The sequence below is a fragment of the Vanessa tameamea genome, chromosome 2 (assembly GCF_037043105.1).
Source record: "Vanessa tameamea isolate UH-Manoa-2023 chromosome 2, ilVanTame1 primary haplotype, whole genome shotgun sequence".
In the NCBI taxonomy this organism is placed as follows: domain Eukaryota; kingdom Metazoa; phylum Arthropoda; class Insecta; order Lepidoptera; family Nymphalidae; genus Vanessa; species Vanessa tameamea.
The window spans coordinates 3383903-3408282 of NC_087310.1; the positions used below are offsets into that span (position 1 = coordinate 3383903).

A 24380-nucleotide genomic window follows, 5' to 3' on the forward strand; every position below is an offset into this window, starting at 1 on the left:
ATTATAAAATAAATTCTCCGTTATATCGCGTTCCTCAAGCTGCTTTGACGTATCATCTTCTAATAATTCTATCTGTGATTGTATATCCTCAAAACAGCTTGAAAGGTCACGCAACTTGTCACATCTTAAACGAAGTTCGTTTAATTGTACCGCATTAAATTCTTTACATTCCATTAATGGTGTTAAATATTTATCAAAAAGAGTTAATCTACCTCTAATGGTTGCTCTTTGTTTACCAAGATCCTTTAACTTACTCATTTTAACGGCGAAAACAACGCACAATCAATTAACTGTTTGTTTACAAAACTAATCTAACAATATAATTATTGAATTTGTACTTTACGTGAATCCCGTTACGAATCGGTTTCGCAGCCGGCCGGTTTCTGACAACACGCTTGCAATTGTATGTAGGAGCGAGATTCTGCGACACGCGCCACGATTTTACAACCAATTCCGGACTTATAGATTTTTATTTCTGTAATTTGTATAATAATTATTTGAAAATGTGAGTTGACTTAAAAACATTCAACCGTTTTCACACAAATCGAATTAAAAAAAAATTATTATTAAGGATTGAAGACGTATTTTCCTCGGATTGATGGCTGCAGCTGGTTGCTGCCGATGTCCTGGAGGTCCAATATTCTTGGCTTAAAGATCACGTCGGGGTCACCAAATGTTCGAGCCAAATAAAACCTCCTTGCTGTGTACAAAATTAATTACGGCGAGACGTCATTTTTAAAAAAGAGAAGATTGCGCTTGGAGAGTTGGACGTCAAATAATAATATCAATTATTTAAAAAAAATATTATGTTAAGTTGATTAAATTCATTATTCAAGAGCAAAATACTCTTCTCATTTCTATCTTCAATCATTGGCGCGATCACATACTTTACTATTACGCAATCGTACATTGCCATGAACCCATTATGAATATTTTGTTATGATAATTATTGTACGATTGCTAGAACGTAATAATTAACTCGATGGTTCGATTTCATTATTATCAAATCGAGCCTTTGTATTTTGACAGATGGGCTAGTGATGAAAAAACAGAAAATATAACATTTATAACAGTCGATGGAACGATGGAATACGTAATTCAAATTAGAATTCAATTTTTTTTTTACTTATTTTTTCTGAAAAGAGTTATACCAGCTAAAGAGACCCTAGCCACTAGCCAAAGAGACCCCAACCAAAAGGACCCTCGTTGGTAACAATAACTTAACAATGATCTTTAATAAGGATTTTTGTAATCGATATTTGTAGCAGTTACTGCCTGTTATTCGCGTCCCTCCCGTCCGACCATGTAACATTGTACAGCGTCTATTATTTTCAGTGTTTCTATTTAAATTTTACTTGAAGCAATAATATATAATAGAAAAAGTTTTAAAAGTTTCGGATAACGCTTGAATCTTTAGAAATTTTTGTATTATATGTATTTTTTAAAAATATTTTTACAATTTTTAAAATCATTAAATTAAGAAAATATGTCGATCAGAAAAAATTACATCTGTCAAAAAGATCAAGCTATCTTGTACAGGAAACCTTTATGAAAAAGTCAACGTTTGTGTACTTTTGTATATTTTTCATATAAATGGTATTGTATAGAGATTAAAGTAAAAAAATGAGATCACAGCTGCGCTACTGAAAATTGAATTCAATTTAATAATGTTTCGCGTGCGTCTCTGAATATTTATATTATACATGTCTTGCCAATAAAATAAAATGTTAATAAAACGAATCGCATATAATTACTCATTTATTTTAACCTTTTAGTACAAAATAAAACTAGTACACAGGGATACATCTCAAACCTAGCATTTGCAATGTTGAAAAGTCCGAGGCTTACGACAATAAGTCTTCTCATTTGTACTATTTTAGACACTAACGTCACACTGATTAGCTCATTTCCCCATTAAAAAAATAAAGGTTAGTCAAAACTGAATAATGTAATCACTCTTGGACTTAATCTCGAAACGCTTAATTGAATGCCAATATACACTACCTTACTACTGGTACTTTAGAACCGATTTAAAAGCTAACTTATTTTACAAATACACAATTTTGAGGTTTGGAGCGGCATTGGTGAATTTTACAGGCACAATCAAACCAGTGCACTCCAATGTTTATAATACACATAACGACCTGTTATATAATATTATTATTGTTAGATTTTATCGTCTGTATAAAGATAAATTAAATTAGTGCATATTAAAAAGTAATATAATTTAGGCCACTATAGATTATGACAGTTTATAAAATAAAAAAAAAGTTTAGTAAAATTAGAAGTCGTTTATGTATTATAATCATTATAATATCTTAAAAATCTCATTCACTGAACGCAATTTTTGTCGGTCTTAATTATAACCATTGCTCATGTTTTATATTACTTTACACTATCATATTAATATAATCTTGAAAATTCTTACTTACGTTTTAATAGTGCACCAAACGGATATGGACATTTATTAAAAAAATAATTACAACACGCAAGAAAAGAACGAAATAAAGTTCACTTTCTCATAAAATGTCTCTAGCGTTTAATCTACAAATTTTCAGCGAAAGTGATAACTGATTAAAATACAATAGCAATGTCCATACCCAACTCTTTGAATCCTTTTACACAAATACATGCGTAAAGCTGCCAATTATCAAATATATAAAATCTTATTAGGTCAACCTTTAAAAATAAATTTAAAACTTTAAATGTTGTATTTATACAAAATAATTTTAATAAAACGGGCACTTAAAACAAGTAACTAATAAACATATTCATGAGAAAATCGTCTTCATTATTATAAGTAAGTACATTTTCACAATATTTTTAATAATACAGAAAAAAGTCAATAATTATTACATAAAAACATTTAGTATGAAGATTTTAATTTTAACTTTGTAAAGCCTTATTGCTAAAAGGCGGATAAATCTTCGTGAGCTTTTAATCGTGTAAAAATTACATACAGGAATATCGATATAGCGCCGGTGATTTATAACTACGAAAACCTCGAAGTACATAGACCCTGTTCTAGCAATAACTACCTATAATTTCTGAATAGTGGCTTGCATGCATGTTATACTAATATCTTTTTACAGTGTTAATAAGGCATTTTTTTCTTGGTTTGTTTTGTGGCTATTTATATTAATACAAGTATGTTCTATATCGATAAATGAACACTTATAGGTAATTAATTATTGTTTTATCGCAATTATTTCACAGAATGTCGACACCAAATATATATTCTAAAATTGAACGATGAACGTTATGCATGCTAACCACGATTTAACACCGATCGTTTATTACCAGTAAAGCCCAAAGTAAGGATATGTATCTTGCTTACATTTTTACCTAATAACATACAAATATAAATAATAATCATACACGACGGATATCATATTTGTAAAAAAGGCGTATATGTGGTACATAATATATAAAAACATTAAAATAACATAAAACACACCTTTCACCAACCTATTTTCGGGCTTTAGCTAGTTTGATTGCGTCACATGGCTAGTTAACCTTTGCATCAATATGTAATGCTCTTTTGATGTTTTTATACCCCATTATGTTTTTTATGTTTAGAGCAAAGTTGTCATTATTATGTTTCGATAACATATTTAAGCATAATATGCAAATATTAATTTTGGCACAACATAATTGTAAGTTTTCTTATTTCTGTTAATTAATATCAAAACATTGGAAGTTTATTCTTGTAATTTTAATTATAGACATTTCTGATCTGAGAAATGTTTTTAGATATTACAAAAGGCTTGTGATTACCTATGTTTGACGAGATACGTCTTGTTATTAAATTTAAATTCCTGGAATCTTCTTTGAAAAGGTAAAATAAAAAAATAAAACTTTTTAATATCTGTCTAATGTGTAATTGGTTTGAGAAATTGAAGACTCCCATAGTTGAGTTAATCATTTTAGAGAAAAATTTAAAAAATATTATTTTTTTTTTGAACCAGAAGATTCTATGTAAAGCCCTTTAATACAATGTTATTGTTTATGCTTTTAGTATTTTAGACTTTATATAATAATTATTCTTTTTTACAAATTATAGTTGAAAGAAATGTATAGAAATAGTTTACACGAGAAACTGGTGTGATTTTACATAATGTAAAAGTTTGGCTTTATTTAATCACTAAGTAATAAATTAAGTACCTTCATTCATTCATTTTATACTCATCCAATAGTTACAACGAACGAAAAAAGATATCTAAAAATGTGATTTAATGCATGTAAAAATGCTAAATGACCACTAAACAATTTGTATATATTATAATTGTTTACATATCACATGTTTTACGTAAACTTTTGTATTGCATGTATCTCAGATAATCACCCATCAATTAATTCATGTATTGCTTAAGGCTTATTTTACAACTACAATTCTGTCACGTCAAGAATGTACCATTAAGGCAGCGGTTATGATGTCGATATTAGGAAGATTCTAATATTTATATCATTATTATAATTGAAAATTTTCAAATGTCGACCACAATTTTACTAGCGTTTTATTTAATTATTAATTTATATTTACAATTTATTTATTAACACACGTCATCGAGCTTTAAGATTTCTTAAAGAAATGATTCACATTATTCAGGCTGAGCTCTCCATAAAACATCAAAAACGAAACACAAAAACAATAAACGACCGATGCGAGAACGAATCGCACAGTTACCGAATCATGTATTTCGAACACTAACACCTAAATGAACACATGAAATACAAATCCGTCGCGGCGCGATAGACGTTCGGGCGTGCCGTATGAACGACGACATAAACCTAATATTGAATAATTACAATTCTTAAACATAAAATAAACTCATTAATATACATAATTACATTATATATTCGAAAAAAAAAAAAAAAATTAACAAAATTGATAGTCAACATTCGAGAGGAGCACGATCGACAGCAATGTTGCGAATGCGATCGAAGCGCCTCTCGAGTGGCAGTGTTCGATTACGCTAGGCAGCGGCGAGACCCGCTAGGAGCAGCGCTGGTGCGAGAAGTGACACACGTCGCAGCGCTAGATGCGCGGGCGTCACATCGGCGGCCGCTCCCAGTCCACGGCGGCGGGCGGCGGCGCACCGCTCCACGCGCCCCACCGCTCGCGTCGGAAGAAGCGCTTCTTGAAGTGGTGCGGCGGCTGCGGGGACGGCGAGCGCGCGGCGCTGGGCCCGCCCGCGCTCGTCGCGGTCACGGCGGCCACGCGTGCTTCCGTCGCCGGGCCCGCCGCGCGCGCGTCGCCGCCGTCGGCGGGCCCGCGGGCAGCCTCGCCGTGCCCTATGCCCGAGTCGGGCGACGTGTTGCACGCTTCGTCCGATCGTCGCCGTTTGTCCTCCATCGCCGTAGAAGCGAAAGATATTATCTGATCGAAGCGAAACGCTATTCGGTCCTGCCACTTGCTCTCTTCGACTTCCTCGCCGCCCTCGCCTTCTGAAACGGTCGAGACATTCATAAGTTCCGGTCGTCCCCCTTTATATGCGCGTGAGTTGTAAGGACCATAATGTCACCTGGAGGCCGCACGGCGTCCGGTAACTCGTCGACGAGAGGGGTGGAGGTGTTGGAGTGCGGGTCGGGCGGCGGGGTGCGACGACGGCCAGCGTCCTCGGGTTCCTGCGCGCCACTGGCTGCTCCTGCGTTGGTGCCACGCCCACTCCAATATTCTGATGCTAAAACTCGAGCTTGCAGACAAGCGGCGAGACCTATTTGTAACAAATACGAAATATAATTTATTTTCCATATTATTTCCATGAGGATACAAATACAAGTACTTTACAGAAGCGTTTCTTAATAAATATTGGAAGCTTGTAGAAGAAGTTGAAGAGTCATTTGGACTCTTACCTTCGAGCGGTTGATTTGTAGAGACGGGTTCGTGGTAGCGGGCGCTCATGTTAACGGTAGCGTTAATAATGCTCTGATTTGATATTTCTAGCGTGCGTTCAATCTCTCCGTTAACAAGGTCGCCGATGGTGCGAGCGCCGGGCGCTGCAAGCCTTTCTTGTGACAAATGTCGGCGGAGGGCCAGTTTTGCCGGAGAAACCTAGACAGAAAACCAACAGAATTATGTACATATAAATATATTCTCAACAATAAGTAACTAATAAATGTTGTTTATATTATTAAACTTAAATTAAGTAAAATTTTTGCAAGATCACATAACACATTAAGAATAACTCATTAAAATTAAAAACCATTTTTAATTTTAATGTGTTAAATAAGGCTCTTCAGCTGAACGACCGAAAATAGCATAAATAGCAACTATAGGCACAAGAGACATAACATCTGAGCTCCCAAGGTTGGTAGTGCTCTGGCAGTGTAAGGAATGGTTTAAATTTTTACAGTGGTGACCATGTTCCACCAGGTGGCCCATTATCGTCCGACAGCCCATGTAATAAAAAAGGAATTGATGACTTCTTATTTATATAAACCAACCTGCGTATAGTCTGGTTGCGCGGCGTGGTGGTGGCGCAGGTCAGAAACACGCTGTTCGGGATGCACGTGTGGACGCCCATCCCGCCGCTCGTAGCCGAATCGCTCGCGACGCACGTCGCGCATGTCCCGCGAGTCCCGCACGTCGCGCACGTCCCGCAGCGCGCGTGAGTCCCGCACGTCCCTCACGTCCCGCACGGCGCGCGCGTAGGGCGAGGTGGCGGGCGGCGCGGCGGTGAGGGCGGGACGCGCCGCATACTGCGCGCCGCCATGCGCGACGCTCGCCGCCGCCGCCGGCCGCACGTACCCGTTAGCGTACGCGTGGTTGGGAACCGGCTGTCGCGGCTGACACAAAATAATCCGAAATTAAGGATGGGTATAGCCTGGTATACCGCAACAATACTATTTATTTATAACCATATAATAATGAAAACACATTTAATTAACAATTGTTATTATTTTTTCGACATGCATTTTGTAATTTTACAATGAGTACCTTATTTTGATATTTAGGCAAGTCTCTGCATTAGAATTCCCGAGACAACGAAAAAGTGTAGTCGACCAAAGCAAACATAGAGATAATATATTCCAGCAACGTCAAGAACATTGTAGAAACTCGAAACGAAATCAAACTCCTATTAATTATGGCCTCCTCCTTAATATGGACAATCATCTAACGAATTCATTAACCAAAAATTGTGATTGTCTGTATTTATTTTTTAAAATTAATTTGTATATAACATATTTAAATTAATTAAAGCTTTTCAAGTTCAGTAGCAGCAGCAGTTAAAATAGAAAAGTATATTAACCTCAAGTCGTGACGCTTTCCGCTGCTCTTGATCTTCATTAAGCACCGATGTAATTATACTTTTGAGCCTGTCCTCGAAATTAATCACTTTCGGTGACTCTTGAACTTTGCCCACAACATTGAGAGGTTTCTGTGATTTGACGGGCGACTGCCTCGCCAGCGGCGGCGGCTGGACGCTGCGTTGCGGTTGCAGTTGCGCGCGATGTACGTGGACCGTCTTTGATTGTCTAAAAATGATTAGGAAATTTTTTACATTAAAATAAAGTATTATTTCTATATAATCATAATATACCAACGTTTATTTTTTATTAATATTTGTATTTTATAAATGTACTTGAAATATACATCTTATTAAACAAACTATTTCAGGGTTTAATTATTATATCAAATAATCAAAACATTTTTTAAAACACATAAAAAACAAGCAGAGGTAGATTAATATTAAAAACGAATTAAGTAACTCTAAGAATATAGGCCTAGAAACAAAATTAAATTAAAGTTATGTAAAAAAACACAATGACAATTGATTATACGTAATTAAAAAAAAAAAACTTGTTTCTAATGTACTAGATCTAAGGTTATATGTAAAATATAATTGCGTGTGAGTTACCTGTGATCCATATGTCGGTCTGGTTCCCTCGCATATCCGTTGACTATGACGTTTGGTTTTGATATCTTCGCAGCCTCTATCTGTCGACCAGTTTCTAGAATTTTCTGTGCAAGAATTTCGGGATTCTGTTCGTCAATTTTACCCACATCTGGCACATCTGGCCAGTCTTGGGAACGTGATCTATGCTCTCTTGACTTCCTAGGTTTTGAATTGACTGTGTGCGGCTTGACGGTGGCAACTGGAACTGTGGGAGTCATTACTTTTTGCTCGCTGGCCCTTTCCATCTGAATTATCTCATTCTGCAGATGGCCAACTTGTGCGTGAAGTCTTTTTCTATGTGCTAACGTGGCCGATATCTCTTTTAAAATACAATCGTGTGCTATACTTTGTGTTATTTCTACATCTGGAGGTATATGTCCTAGCTGTCTATACTTCTCCGTTATTTCATAAGTTCGTTGTTTCACTAACATAGCCTGTTCAGCCTCTATACTGTTTACCTGAAATATGTCATTTCATTAGAACAATACCCATCGGCGAATAATCATATTTAAATAGTCATAAACAAATTACCTGGGCCTGCAATTTACTCGCTTTACTCTGCAACTCCTTATGGCGCCCCACGATCTCCTTCGCCTTCGCCAGAAGATCGACAGTGTTGTTAGCGTGAATGCCAAGCTCGCTCATACGCGCTTTCAATAGGGCAACGCTGTCGCTAATCAGCACATTGATCTGTTTATCCAACTGAGAAGCACGGGACTTCAATTTTTGATTTCTCTCCTACATAGCAAAATAAAGTCCGATTACTTTAAACATCGAAACATATGTTCGTTCAATAAACTCGAGACGAGACGCGAAACGAGACGTACCTTTTCCTTATCGATCTGGTTGCGTATGTCGGCGGCGTACTCCGGCGTGTTCATGCGGCGGATGAAGGCGAGGTACTGGTCGCGGAACATGTCGAGCAGCAGCTGCAGCGAGTACGGCGCGTGCGGCGCCTGCGGAATGTCCAGCTCCGAGTGCAGGCGCTCCGCCGGCTGCAGCTGCACGCCCAGCGCCGACAGCCGCTGCTCCACGCAGCCCGGCGGCGGCGCCGTCACCTGCAACCACAACGTCTTCAATCTCCTCCCTACCACGACGGGGACGATCGAGCTCAGGAGAGAAACACTAACGGCGCCATTGTGCAGCGTGGAGGCGAGCGTGGTGGAGTGCAGCAGGTCGAGGCCGGCGATGGCGGCGGGCGCGGCGCGGCGGCGCTTGGCGCGCGCCACGCGACGCCGCGCGCCGCCTGCGCTCGCGCTGCGCTTGTTCGTCGCGCGCCGGTTGCGGTCTGCGGGCCGAATTATACAATCGTGTGACTTCTGTGAACCTTTAGCGTGGGTAAAATATATTGCCCACTTTCATTTACATAATCATCCGACTGCCACGTTTTAAAATGACAGGCAGATAGCGGGAACTCTGATATAATATTTTGCGATACTGACTGGAGTGCGGCGAGGAGGCCCAGGGCGCGCCCCACTCGCGCGGCGCGGGCTCCGGTCCGGGCGGCTCGTCCGTGCCGCTCGACTCCTCCTCGCTCTCGTCGCTGGAGCGCCGCACCACCCGCCGCTTGGCGGCCGCCGCGGCGCGCGCACGTGTGCGTCCCACCTCCCCCCTGGACACGCTCCCGGTTAATCAAAATATTTGAAAGCTGATGATTGAATGGGGCCTGATATCGTTGATGTATGGAGAGAGCGAGATCGGCCGAGTTGCGCGGTGGGCGTACCTGATAGGGCGCGGGCGCGCCAGCTTGCGGCGGCGCTCGGGCAGCGAGCCCGTGCTGTGGTTGCTGTTCCCGTTGAGCAGGTCCGGCGTGGGCTGCCGCGTGGGCGGCGCGCTGGCGTTCCGCTTGTCGTCGTCGCCGGCCTGGCAGCCCTGTGCACAGCGGACATTCACACGTGCCGTAACTCTATATTATCTTTCGTTACGCGTTACACAAAATACCAATTACCTTTGAGTGCGTCGAACGAAACGTTAGTTCCGATATTTAATGCAAGTATCTACATGAATTCAGTACTTAATTATATTTCGTTTTATAATGCGATAAACGCAAATGTACTATGACCGACCAGTTTTACACAATAGATTATATTGTTTTGTTTTTTTACAAAATATATGAATGATAAGTATCTGCGATTATTCTCTACGACAAATAAATATATATTTGTACATAATTAGATTGTGACGAGTATGACCCGAATAAACACATATCTTTGATAAATATATCATAGAGCTACTTATAAATGACCGTGCAATATAATATTATTAAACATTAAAGTGAACAATAAGAAAGATTATATGATTGGAAACAGACCCTTTTGCTGACCTTGAGTTTCGGATTTTTCAGTCTTTGAAAGTATCTCTCCAATTTGGTCCTATCTATTATGTGTAAATAGTAAGATACTGGTTTTCCCGTCCACGAGACAGAGCCCTTGAGCGGCGACATTTCGCTCACGTGCATGATGGTCCCTATGTCGCTCAGGTTTCTATCCGTTATCCTAAAGTTCAGCGGGCAGAAACTTTTCGAAGATACAATTTTGGCTCCATCTTTTAAATCTGCGAATCTCTCTTTCAATTGGTGATCGACATGTGGACCAAAAGCGAAATTGTTGACAAATACGATGGTGGCCGAATTTATTTTCTCTCTGTGCTCATCCATCAAAAAGTCTCCCTTTATTAATTTATATTCTCCATATTTTTTGCCATACCATCTCATCCACATTCTAAAGTGTAAATCCATGCTCTGTAAACAATCAGGAAAATAAGTTTATCAAATCTTAGGTAAGTTATAAACAAGTGATATTAAATTTGACTTCACATAATGAAGTAAACGTTATCATTGTGATAATGATCGAAGTAACTTCAATAACGAGAAGGGTTCATTGACGATATAGTTATAAAATTATGCTTTTTTTTAAATAGGTAATAATTATATCGATCATTATATTGAATTGTTATTTCATTGTAATAACAAATCTAACGTTTTTGAATAATAAATTCAATATAAGATTTTAAATTAACATGGTTATTTTTATTACTATCAGTATTTAAAACGGGATAGTTACCATGTTTTTTATTTTTATTTGGTGGAGCTCGATATTTCGACATTATCTACGAATGTCTTGTTCACGAGTCTCGTGAACAAGACATTCGTTCAACATGGTAAATATCCCGTTTTAAATACTGGTAGTAATAAATTAAATATTAAAATGCCGGATTAATGGACTCAAAAGTAAAATTGAGACTTCGCAAGAGCCGACTAAGAGTATTCTCCAAGTAAGCAGCCAGCCCAGCCATTCCCACATTGCGTCGCCGGCGTATTAAATCGAATAAATTAAAACGTGTGATGATATAATAAACAAATGATACACACCTCAGCATATTTGCTAGGTACTTCCGCCTTCTCGACTCCGAAGCAGATGCGGCAGGGCGTGGCGGCGGCCATCTGCAGCACCACCTGCCCCACGCCCGAGCCGAGGTCCACGAACACATCCTCCGCTGTTATATCGATCTGATCTATCATCTGACACACCAATTCGTAGGATGTTTCACCGTAAACCTGGAATCAAAACATAAATTTAGAGGAACTTGTTCATATTTTACAAGTTCATTATATATTCATTAAAATAGATTATATTGTTTTTGTTTTTTTTATTATTATTTGTGATGATATAGCTTATGTTTACGATTGTACGATAAGTTTAGTTAAAGGTTATATATTTGTTTATCAATATTTGTAATTTAAGACTCAAAAGCCTGTTGTGAAATATTTAATGGGGAAACGGTGACAAGGTTGTTTCATATTAAATTTGTAATTAGATAATTAGACATCAATTTATGTTGTCTAAAACACATTACAAAATATACAATTAAAAAAAAAAGTGAAGAATTAATACCTCGGGTGAAAAAGGTTCATATTGGTTTAGTTTGTCAGGATCCGACACAGCTTGGTTGTATGTCTGTTGGAGAATGTGCTTCAGTAGACCTCTCGAAGGATACTTGTTCAAACGCTGGGCAGGTAAGGAAGTACCCTTTTCCTTTAAAAAAAAAAATTAATTAAATTCAAAAAGAATGGAGTTATTCCAGTGGTTCGAAAACTCTTGACCGAAGATTGCGGGTTCGGTTAATAGTGTTTAACGTGTAGTAACCAACCCAAATTGGAGCAACGTAGCGACATGAGCTTTGAATCGTCTAAGAGAGAGAGAGAGAGTTGCCTTAGCCCGGCAATGAGATATCAGGCTGTTGCATTTTCACAATGAAGAAAAGAAATACGACATCTATTGTATTATAACGATTTCATATGGTTTATTTTAAAATACTTCAATTTTGTTACTACCTTCTTTATATCAAAAGTAAGTCAGTATATTCTGACGAACAGACCTATATTATTAACGAGAGCGAACGTAAACAAATAAAGCTATGTTTATAATTTAAAGTTTATCAATGAATAATGAATTTCAATAAAAATATACTTTTCAGCCTTGACATTGACAACGTCAAAATGCTCGAACGATAAAAGCACTTGATCGCATATAGGAACAATGTAGTTAGCCTTGTGTTCGATTACGATTCGTGATTGATATACCTACACAACTATTTTAATGGACACGGTAACCTTTATATATTTCGAACATACTAATATATTTACGGATTATTATACATAAATGCATTTATCTAATTATACAAATAAAATGCGTGCACCTTTCTATCGTTTTTATTTATTACTAATGCTTTTTTTTAAGATATATATTTTAATAAATTATCCGACTCGCCTCGCGGGTCACGTGAAAAACCTAATTGAAATTCAACTATACAAAAGTTTACTCAATCAAATGGATGATATAGAAATGCATACGGAACTGACAAAGACAAGTTCATTTTTATTCATACTCATATAATATTCGAGTTAATAAGTAACCTCTACTGCTATTTTATTGCATCTGCGGTATTCATCACAATTGTCTATTAAGCCGAGTGCATTAACTCATAGAATATAGTATAATAATTATAAGTAAATATTTTTTTAACAAATGCAATGACCATTAACTTAAGGACAAAAACAAACAACTAAGCACAATCAGAGTCATTCAGTGTGTGCACGAACTATTTTAACACTCAACTGTATTAAATATTGTTTTGAACGTTTGATTAATATCTGAACCCAGTGAAATGTAATGCAAGCTAATAAAAGCTCAACATAAACTATAACTAGGTCAAATACTTTCAGTTTTCTGGGGCACTCTTTTTACTTTCCACGTTATGACTTTTGTTTTTCATATTTATAACATTTTACTATTATTTAGGACGATAAAAATAATGTCATGAAGTGTCGTGAAGTCTACAAGTGTACGTTCCGCGGCTTTGTTCATGTGTATTTTGATTAGGAAGAAAAAGTGTATATCAGCTAAAATACCATCCGCCATCATTATTAGTTTATTTATTGATAATATTACTGTCGGATATATAAGTTAGCTTAAAATCGGCCCTTATTCTATGTAACAATAATAAATTTTTCGTCGTCTACACAAAACAGGAACACTGTCCACTCGAATCACATAACATATCTTCAATTATATGTTAGCCTAGACCTTATGCCATAAACTATTTTCTTACAAGCAGAAAAACAGACGGAAGAAAATATTTTATTTTAAAAATGACCTTTATACTTTTAGTAATTCCTTCCTTTTACGACTTCCCATGATTCCATGTTTATTAAATACTTTTTGTATAGAACAAACAAGTTTATTTTTAAATTTTATCTATTAAAAATCAATACAATTACAATGAGTTGTCCAGTAAATATTTAGTAGCCATTATAGTAAAATACTCTGTAGGTCCACCCTTCTTATTTTTGCATAACTCTGCGGAATAGTTTTCATTCCAACGTTGATTACAATATATAAAATATATCTAGATATTTAGATATCTGCCTAAATAAACACGAATCAACGCCCCATAATATTAACGTCCGAATACTAAGCACTTGTTATCAGTCATTAGCGCTATCAGTGAGAAACTGTCTGGTTGTTTTGGCGGACTTTCTTTTAACGTAAGAATCGAAAGTGGTTTAAGCCATAAAAATACACTTCATACAAAAACAAAATTTATATTAGTCTCGCAAATATGCCAATTGTTTAGTATTCTACGTGTCTATTAAATTTACTGAATGTAATAATTTAAAAAAAAAATAACATTATTATAAGTCTAATTTATGAATTTATGATCGAAACGCTCATCAATAGTATTTCAATATTGAAATTGCAATATACTCTTACTTTTTAAAATGATTATTTAAATATGCAAAATAAAGCTATTAATATTGGTAAATGAATTAAATGCAGCTTTTCAATAGTTGGAGGTGTATACTGTATATTTTAACGAAATGGAGCCAGTTCGCGGCAACTGCGGCGCGGCGGTGGGCGCGTGGCCTCGCGCGTTCCTTGTTTACGTTCTGCAGGCATTTCATTCATGCATCCATCGTTTTAATATTAAATTGTACCTACACTTGTTTTAATGTCAGTAGCACACGCTATATTTAATCTTAAATATGTATCGGTTTAAAAATATATAATTACACACATAAAATGATATTGATTGACTCCATTTATGAAACATAATTTGCTCCTTATTTTTATACTTGTTGATAAAAAAAATTAAAGGTATTACTTACCACTAAAATAAATTCGTATTATTAATTTGTATTGAATACCGAGTTCATTTATTAAATTAAAGCAATATAACAATAAACGGTATCAAGACAATATCGGAGGTCAAAAGTAAAATTTGGAAAAAAAATTCTAAAATTTCTAGCAGATATGTAATATTTTGTAAATTTAATAATTGTTGTATATGAAAAATATTGTTAGTTATATATGTATAGTATATATATTTTTAATAAGTAATTTAACTTAACAATTTATTAAAAGAATAGAGACATTTAAAATATACAAAATAATTTACTTATACGTAATAACCTAAGATTTATCTCTCGATATGTAAGTATTAAAATTCAATTTAATCAAATTCCAAGAGCACAGCGACGCTAGCGCAACCAAAAAAAGGTCATTAACACTACGTGAGATATTCGCGCTGGCTCAATATTGCGGTCAACGCCCCCAAATACGACCCGTCCTAACATCTATTAAATTATAATTCGCAGTTAAATCATAATTAATAAATTGTATTTTTCAAGGTAAGAAAAAACAATTTTACGGCAAACTATGATTGTTTTTTGATCATAATATCAAAATGAGAACGCGAATAATACCTAATTCTCAAACAATGAACGAAGGCAATCAACTTTTAGTAGATGCCTGTCCGCCGCTAAGGTCACTCAACTCGAAGATCGACACTAATGTCGATGACTGAGAGTTTGTAATTCAAAGACTTTCACGGGCGATAAATACACGTACATTGCGCACTTTCTTGTTGAATATGATAACGCTATGATAAAATTCACAGAGTTTCCAACTTTTTTTCCATTTGCTCGTCATGGCAGTGACATCACAGCTTTTGATGAAAATTATTTAGAGGAACATAAAAACGATTGGTTTTCGCTTCGTATACTCAACAAGAATTGATCCGATTTCCAACTTGTGTTCCTGTATTTAATTATATATTGCATTTTATGCCAATTGATAAGATCTTAAAGTAGGGGCAAAGAAAATAAACTAAACATGAGGTGATCCGTATAATATTATGAAGCAGAAAAATATCTTGTTTTACTTCACTACTCGCGTTACAAAGGTCTATTCATTTTAAAATTGAACATGTATTAAATTAACTATGAGAACGGTTTTATTATTTTTTTAATTGTGAGGTAATAATTCTGAGGTAATAATATATAGAAAAAAAAAATGTAGTTACAACACAATTAAGAAAGATTATTGTCCTACGTTATATCTTGGTTTTATTTTTATTTAAAATAATATTGAATTTCCCTTGAGCTTAAACATATTAAAGGTGCTAAAGACTATTTTATTTTAACCATTGGTTTTTTATTATCCCTAGTTGATGTCAAACATTTTTAATTTGTTTTATTTCAAAAGTAATAATAGTCATATATTTATGTAACGTAATCCATGAAATATAGCAAATATATAGTGCACATACATATAGATCGTTGCAAAACATCTGCATTGTGAAAGGGCCGAGGTCAGGGCTAAGCGTGTATTCAAAAATAGTCGGGAGGGCAAGATATTTGCAAAGGGGCATTAAATTGTATAGTACCGAATGAATACGTACATGATACCATTTCATTGAACAGTAATAACAGCGATTTAAAAAAATCTTGCCAACACTTTATACCTACTTCTTTAAATGGGAGTTTATATGAATATAGGTTATTTTCTATAATAACTAGCTAACCATCCCCGGCACCGCGCTGGTATAACGGTCTACATAAAAAAATATTGATGCACAAAGATACACAGAAAGTGGTTTTTTTTTTGGCCAGGAAACATCGCAGGTGAACTCTGACAACTCACCTGACATAGTTTCATCACAATCGGAAGGATGGTTTAGAAACGTTCAGAGGACAAACATCTGAACATACATTATCATTTATTAAGTACATATACGATTACGATATAATTATAAAATAGCACGTACGACTACCGCGTAAGGCACTTCCTAGATCGTAAGCACAAGGTTGCGGACAGTTTAAGTATGCGCATAGTAGTCATCGATCACTTGGTGACATCATGACCGAATCTTGCTTTGCAGTCAGCTAATATCGTTGTATTGGGTTTAGATTTGTTATCAATCATATTCTAATTTTTAAGACAATACACTAAAGATAAATCAACGAGTACTTTAAACTCAACTATATAGTAATCTATTGTGGTAAAATAGTATCTATTTATAACAATATAATTGTATTTAAATACCAATTTAATATATTTTGTTCATGTATTCTACGTTTCTATTTCTATCGTCCATTGGCACTGCCCGGTAACAATTATTTTGAGCCGTCGTATGTATAAATAACCTAAAAGCATATCGCGGTAACAGGATAGCTTAGTTTGGTACCAGCTAAAGATCCACCTAGTCAACATAAGTATAAATTACTAAATATGTAACTGTAATCATTTCAGAAATTTTGTCAAAAACAAAACATTTCGTCAATAAAAGCACTATTTAAAAATGGAAAAAATACTAATTCAGTTAAATTTATTGCAATTAGTAATATATTGAAAACATCCTAAAAATAATTTGGAGGCATCCGAGTCGCGGTAAGAAATTGTATGCGAGTATAAATAGAGGTAGCCTCGTGCTATGTCTGCTTCGACCATCGATCGTTGCGTCCTCGCCGCCATCTTGGCCCTCGTATCTCCCTCCTGCAGTCCGCGCTCCACTCCCCTCTAATGCCCCTCACTGCCCCACATTCATGTTACGTTTTGCACATGCTACACCATATGATTTTTGTCTTAGAAACATTAAATCTGTATAAGTATACGTAAAACTTTGACGTCAGTGAACAGAAGACTTCTGTAGAATAATTTATATGTCTAGTATTTTAAATTAGAAAATATATAAAATAATGACAATCATAAAATCTTTTTAAATAAATTATTGATAAAAAGTTACAATGTTGTTTAATTTCTATGTTAATGTAGGAAGTGTATAAATAAACGAAGGTGACATTGAAATATTTTTCCGCGGCCTGGAAACTATGCCAGTGTAGTGTTTGAATGTGAGAGAGGGAAGCAAATGTAAAATGAATCATGTTCACACTCTCGAATGCATAATCTCTTAAAAATAGGACGCACAAAATTTTTTTTTTATAATTATACTGTCATGGTATTTCAAATTATTCATAGTAAGTACACTGTACAGTTATATGCCTATTGTATATAATTGTTCAAAAATAGGACAAGTTCGTGTCAGACAGTCAGGTGTAGCCGGTGTAGGGTTCCGCAGTTATGCAAAGCACATGAAACTATTTGTGTGGTGTTTCTCACGTTTTAGTCGCACGTAATATACGTATTGTATAACACGTGTATTCATTTTCGTTATAGTTACGTTGAAATAATCAAAGGATGCTTTATGTTAGTGAACCACAAAATATATTCCTTTGTTAATTATACATTTCAAAATATAGCTCTTCCTCTCTTTTCCTCCGTCTGCGACTCTGCGTAACTGTGTGTGTCACGAGTGATTAACTCAATATTTGAAATGTCTGTATATATAAATTAATTATTAAACATCATCTTGTAGTACATCGTTAGGTGTTATATAACTTAAACGTGTATACCGCTTCGGTTCATTCGACCGACACGTACTCAGTCGCTTTTGTTACTTCACTTCTTTTAATATTTGTTTTTTGTACCATATTAAGGGTATCATTTTAATGTTCACATTAGCTAAGCGTCGGTGGTTTCATTAAAAATTTCAACATACAAATATTTTCTTCACATTTTGCATTTAGATATGACTTTTATAGTTTGACCTAGATGATTCTCGTTTCGAAGACGAAAATAATTCAAGGAAGCGCAATAAAACCCGGAATTAAGGAAGCTAGAGAATGCTTTTGAATTTGAAGGTTTCAGAATATAGGACATGTTGAAGTAAAACTGTGCTTGTTCAGACTTACGTAGCAATTATTGTGAAGGTGAACATCACTATACAATGACCTTCTCAGATAACAACGCTAATAGTCTAAGATAACAGGCCCTTTGAAAAGACAATTTTAATAAAAAACCTGTCGTGTGTTAATCACTGTAAATCAAATAGATATATATTTTAAGGTTTGTGATATATATGTCGAAATTGATTACACAATTATACCCTAGCTTTACATAATATAGGTGTTTATTGTTGCATTTTTGTGTATCATTGAAGACTCAACAAAGCCAAAAAGAAAAAAATATATTTAATAAATTGTTATATACAAATCTCTGGTTAATTATCGATTTCTGAAAAGTCGAAATGCTGTGTTAATGAATCCTAAACGAAGATTGCGGGTTTAAGCCTGTGCAAGCACAAGTGAGCTTTAGCATAGGTTGTGGCTATAATTCATACCGTGCGTGACCTTCTCCTCAAAACGAGATGACATCTTTGCCCAGCATTAAGATATTTACTTAATATTACTTTTAAAAAATTCATCAGAAAAAAGTTATTTTATAAGATCAGATTTTTATATAAAATAAAAGATATTATTCATTCAGTAGACTATAGGTATATATTTTTGTTATAAAAAATTACTTACCAACTTTAACTTACCTTACTAACAAACTACTATAAATTGTAACTTTTTAAGGCATAATTGCACATACAAATTTATGTATAATTAAAAAGATTATAATGTATGAGGCATTGATCTTGTTTATTTAATAAAGTGGAAAATCATCGGTCTACGATTATATACAATATTATATAAATTGAAATGATAATGTGACGAGTACTGTTATTATTAATTAGATTACGTAAAGTGTCAATCAATAATAATCAAATTATATTATAAACGTGCAATCGGTTAGTTATTATAATAATCAGGAAATTTAAGTATTATATAATACTGGATTATATAAAAAACGTGTCACTATATGTAGACAAAAACAACGGTCGGTGTTGTCGTCTAGTGTGGTTGCACCGGCCGTTAGCAACTATCCGGCTTGCTTTTAATAGTGCAGGATATCGATCGTACGAGGACGTAGAACCCTACAATATCAACTTTTAATACTCTCGTCTGTATATCGACTTGTAACTTTTGTTACAACAAACTTTATATTCATGTAATTGTAATAAAAGTTTCGAATTATTTTACTATCTTTGTACTGATATCAAAATAATAAATAAAGTTATTCAATGTTGTTGATTTATCGGTTTTTCATGAAAAACACGTGCCGATGTCTGTTTATGAGAGCGTAACCGGACTGCGCAAATTGTAGTTATTCCACAGATATATTTTTTTCTATTCCGATCCAATACGTGGACAACTAGATTACAATAAAGCAATCATACAACATATTTATCGAAGAAACTATAGTTACTTTACCAAATCAAAGTGATTTTAAACGAGTTTTAAATAGTAATTTTAATATAAAAATATTCAATTTATAATTACCAAAGCGACAACAGAGTCTATGGCGCGGTTGAAGCGATCGCAGAGTGCTCTCATACTTTCGTATGAGTGGGTGTCGTAATCGCTTAGGATATTCTTTTCCAATGCACCTTTCATCTCTGGTAAGTCGTCGCAGACCCACCTGAACAAAAAAAAAATGTATAAAAAATTAGTCTATTATTTAAAGATACACTGCATGTTTTGACTTTTACGCGAGTAGTTAGAAGTCTAAAATTAAAATGCACCAGCTGTTTTTATCACCTTACACAAATTACATATGTTTAACCTTTATGCAGTTCAATAGCATGCTGGACAGGTGTTTCGATGATAGCAAAACGTCAATCTACTTGCGTCCTGTTCCGACTACGTGTGAGTCAAGAACAGGTTTTTTTTCAACATTCATTTATTTACAATATATAAAACAAATATTTTAAACATTCGTATAAAACGCTATAAATTATCTCCTACGTATAACACACTCATCTTATTCCATCTTTTAAATATTATGTTTTACTACGTTGATCTAAATTAGAAAGTTCAAGAAATGTAGTTCACATACTTAAAATAATTATGGTATATTGTCTATTAGTTCTTTAATAACGTGGACATTATACCAATTATCTCAAATTTTGGGAACGAAATATTAACATAACATAAGGTATATTAGTTGCTAAGCTAAAACATATAGTTAAAGAAAATTAAAAGATTTGAATGAAGACACGATAATAAATTTTTACTGCTATAAAGTGGTGTATAGTCTAGCCATATGTACATCCAACAATGTAAATAAACCAATTATATTCGACTTTGTCATTTTTTACTTTTAATAGACATTCCAAAATACTTTTCTTTTTAAAACAAACGCGGACGAGTAAACTTGCTAGACGAGGGCAAATGATCATTACCGTCAATATAAAGTGTTGCTGCTGGTGTTAGGTTAGAGTAACTATTTCATGAATGAGTCATATCTAACCTGGCACAATATTATATAAAATATACCAGGTGCACAAACATACACACTAATAATACTAATTAAGTATTAGGTAATAATTTAGCTTCGAGATTATTTAATGTGCAGCTGTCAATATTTTTTACTCGTCATTTTTTTAAATATCTAACTTTTACTATATTACAATTAATTGATCAAATTTGAAAATAAAAATAAAGACGGCATGAACTTAGAAGACTGCGTGGAATAAGAGAATATTCTAGATCCAACAAAGACGTATGAAAACATACCTATCCTAATGTAATTATGTAATTGGGCTATACATGTGTTTACTGATTTTATAATCTGTCGTCATTAAATTAAATTTTAAAGCAATCAATCACTGATATCGATTAAAAGATCTTTAATTAAAATACATACTTTAAAGAAGTATATGGGTAAAGTAAATTAACACCTTTCTATTCCCGTAAAAAATATGAACGTAACTGTAAATTCAGGTAGCCAAATTATATTTTTAACTAAATATTAAATGGTCGCAATACTTATATTAGTAATTATACCAAAAAAACGTGTTTGTAGCTTTGACTTAGTAGCTACAAAAGGGCATTCCTGATTCGCATTTCAAGGTCACAATGGAAGAGTGAACGCGTCCGGTCGAGAGGAGGTCGCGGTCGCCCTTACCACCCCGACCGCCCGGGACCGAACGGGTCAACTTGCCAAACTAGTTCTTTTATTTCCGACCTGCATAACAGGTGAGCAGTAAGCGTCATGTCTTCATAATTCCAATAACCCGTGTCACATGGTTATATACGAAACATTTAATATTGATGTTAAAATAAATAAGTATGATTAATTGATTAACATATTATAATTTGTATTGTTAGCATTTATTGTACATTGTAATTAAAATTGTAAGCGCATTGTTTTTTATTCCAGGTCGGGCAATAGGGCTACGTTGCAAGTAGGTAACTCATCGGTGCACGCGAAATTGTTTCGGGCGGTCATCGCCCTAACGTCCTTCGTGTTATGCGAACACTCACGCAACGTTAATTATTAGAGCACATTGTCATTTCAACTACGAAACTTTGTTTGATTCTTTATAGTACCTAGTTACAATTACAATTATTCCTAATACATACTTTATTTGTGCATGAGCTATACTTTACTTGATTAATTATAAGTAATATATTCATTAATTATCATACCTTATTGTTTCGACTATTTCTAAGGCTCCATCGTGTTTGTCCTGCAACAAAAAAAAATTATATATATATATATATTCACACTTTTAACAAATTTTCTTTATCACCTACATTTTCTTATTTAATTACACAATTAATGGTTCAAGAGTCTACTGTTATCTAATTTATTTTATTAATTATCTCTTGAAAATTAAAATCATTGTGCAAATGAATTACTAGAAAATCAAGATACCTCCACAACTAACGATAAATTAAGTTCTTTATGAAAATTTCTGATTTTAAGTGAATCAAGAGCATGAAATTCAATGTAATTACCTATTGATACTCTTAATCTTTGTAAGGTCATAAGTGTTATTAACGGCTTTGGTCTTCTACCATAGTGAATGATCACATTCTGTATTCAGTCTAATAACAGCAGCCAATTAAATGGATTCATTTATGAAAAAATAAATACATCTGATATAATTCTTGTATATTTTATAGATTTAATAGTATGTAAATATATATGATGGAAATGGAAATTTAATCAATTGTTAAATATGTTTTCACAAATATTAATGAGACATACTGGCTCTTGATAACAAACATACGAGTAATTTAAACACTTTGGGGTAAACCTATTTTTGATATTGAGGTTTATATATCTCTTCGAAGATATTAATACTTGTGAATTTAATACATATACAAAAATTAAAATTATATATTTTAATATAAATTACCATTCCTTATACAATAAAAGGTAAGGTATATTTTTCTTATCATAGTTACATTTATAATTAATATTAATAATATTATAATAAAATAAATATTAATAATATAAAATATTATAAATATCAATTATTAATATTATTGTATGTCTATATCTTCTTGAGTTGTTTAATAATTTAATTACAACAAATGAAGATTTTAGAGGAAAAATATTATAAATTAATAATAATATGATTGTAAATTGTAACACAAGAAAGTAAATAGCTTGAAAAAAAAATTGTTTAATATAATTTCTTTACAAAATGCGAATTATGCTTACAATGTAAACATATTATTATACTGTTCAATACTTTTCAAATAATAATAATAAAAAACTTTGTGAATGCATAACATTAACATTTATGTACTGTTTGTACAGTTTCAACATTTAATTGTCAATACTGTCATTGCTCTACTGTTACTATTTACATTTTTAGGTAGTATTGATATTAAACCAAAAAAAAAGTATGTTTCACAGCTGTGCAAATACCTCTTCTACTCTAGAGAACAATTTTGGAGTTTTATTAACAAGCTATTTGAAATATATTAATGTAATGTTATCACATCTAAATAAACAATGGTTCCTATTTAATTATCTAACAGTCAGAATTTCACTTTCCAGTGGTCATTTTAGTTTTAAATTGTTTGAATGATATATATTATCATAATAACCTACAGGATGTAATACTAAGCTACAATCTCAGTATTTAAACCATTTGTTTTATATTTAACTATTTTTGTATTATAATTTATGATCTATTTTCAAATACGTAAATGTAAATAAAAGAGGACGGTTAAAGACTACGCAACAGTGTGTACATATCTAAAAAAAGCCGACACCTTGACAAAACACGAGGTCAATACACTCCACAATACAAGATCCATGTGATTAGACATTACAATAAGATATTTTGTTTTATTTATTCAATATAAAAACTTGTCTAAATTTTCTTGGACTAAATTTCATTATATACTTAGAAATTAGCTATAATTTGTCTTAACGCAGCGTATCTACATATACGCACCTAGTTGTTTAAACTATTCATTATGACAGCATTTCATACATTTTCATTTAGGTTTATTTACAGACATGGACATTATTTACTTTAACTTAATTTATCTGATACTTATATCTACAGAACTATGTTTATGTTTTTAAGTATACAACAATTTTATTTCTTACCGAGCCATGACCCGATGTAAGGGGCCATGTATAAACAACAGGTTCTGCGCCTGCAGGAGAGTGCAAGCGTAAATCCAAAGCCATGATAAGATAACCGCTGCATTAATGCACACTCTTTTCACTTATACACTAAATTTATAACTATAAACAATTGATATTAACATAATTTCACTGCACTTTCACACACACACACTCTGAACTAGGCTGGGCGCCATGTTGAAAATAATATCAATCTAATCATGGCCGACAAATCGGTGTTGTCATCAATGTTTAATTATGGTGAAAAATAAATTATAGTCATAAATCTAATAAATATAAATTTATCAATAAAAATATT

General features: G+C 33.9%; 1 protein-coding gene across 3 annotated transcripts; it reads right to left on the reverse strand.

Moving 5' to 3' along the window:
* Positions 1-1745: 1745 nt before the first annotated feature.
* Gpp (grappa) lies at positions 1746-24278 on the reverse strand. 3 transcript variants are annotated; one of them, XM_026638994.2, is made up of 17 exons: positions 24044-24278; positions 22117-22157; positions 19966-20104; positions 11795-11935; positions 11272-11457; positions 10225-10641; positions 9625-9773; positions 9344-9513; positions 9032-9189; positions 8729-8959; positions 8433-8639; positions 7863-8359; positions 7254-7479; positions 6448-6789; positions 5857-6055; positions 5526-5717; positions 1746-5448 (listed from the first exon to the last, which is right to left on the reverse strand). In XM_026638994.2, exons 1-17 carry the CDS (start codon positions 24125-24127, stop codon positions 5054-5056), a joined length of 3774 nt encoding a protein of 1257 aa, XP_026494779.2. In that variant the 5' UTR covers positions 24128-24278; the 3' UTR covers positions 1746-5053. The 3 variants fall into 3 exon arrangements, with proteins under 3 accessions (XP_026494779.2, XP_064072909.1, XP_026494778.2); XM_064216839.1 differs by having other exon boundaries at positions 1746-5445; positions 10213-10641; XM_026638993.2 differs by having other exon boundaries at positions 10213-10641.
* Between the last annotated feature and the right edge of the window lie 102 nt (positions 24279-24380).

Excerpts from the sequence above, each read along its gene's own strand:
- Gpp (XM_026638993.2), bottom strand. The coding sequence starts at position 24,127 with ATGGCTTTGGATTTACGCTTGCACTCTCCTGCAGGCGCAGAACCTGTT. Across the intron at positions 20,105-22,116 it reads GAAATAGTCGAAACAATAAG|GTGGGTCTGCGACGACTTAC; the intron begins GTATGATAATTA and ends TTTTTTGTTCAG. Across the intron at positions 11,936-19,965 it reads TAGACTCTGTTGTCGCTTTG|GAAAAGGGTACTTCCTTACC; the intron begins GTAATTATAAAT and ends TTTTTTTTAAAG.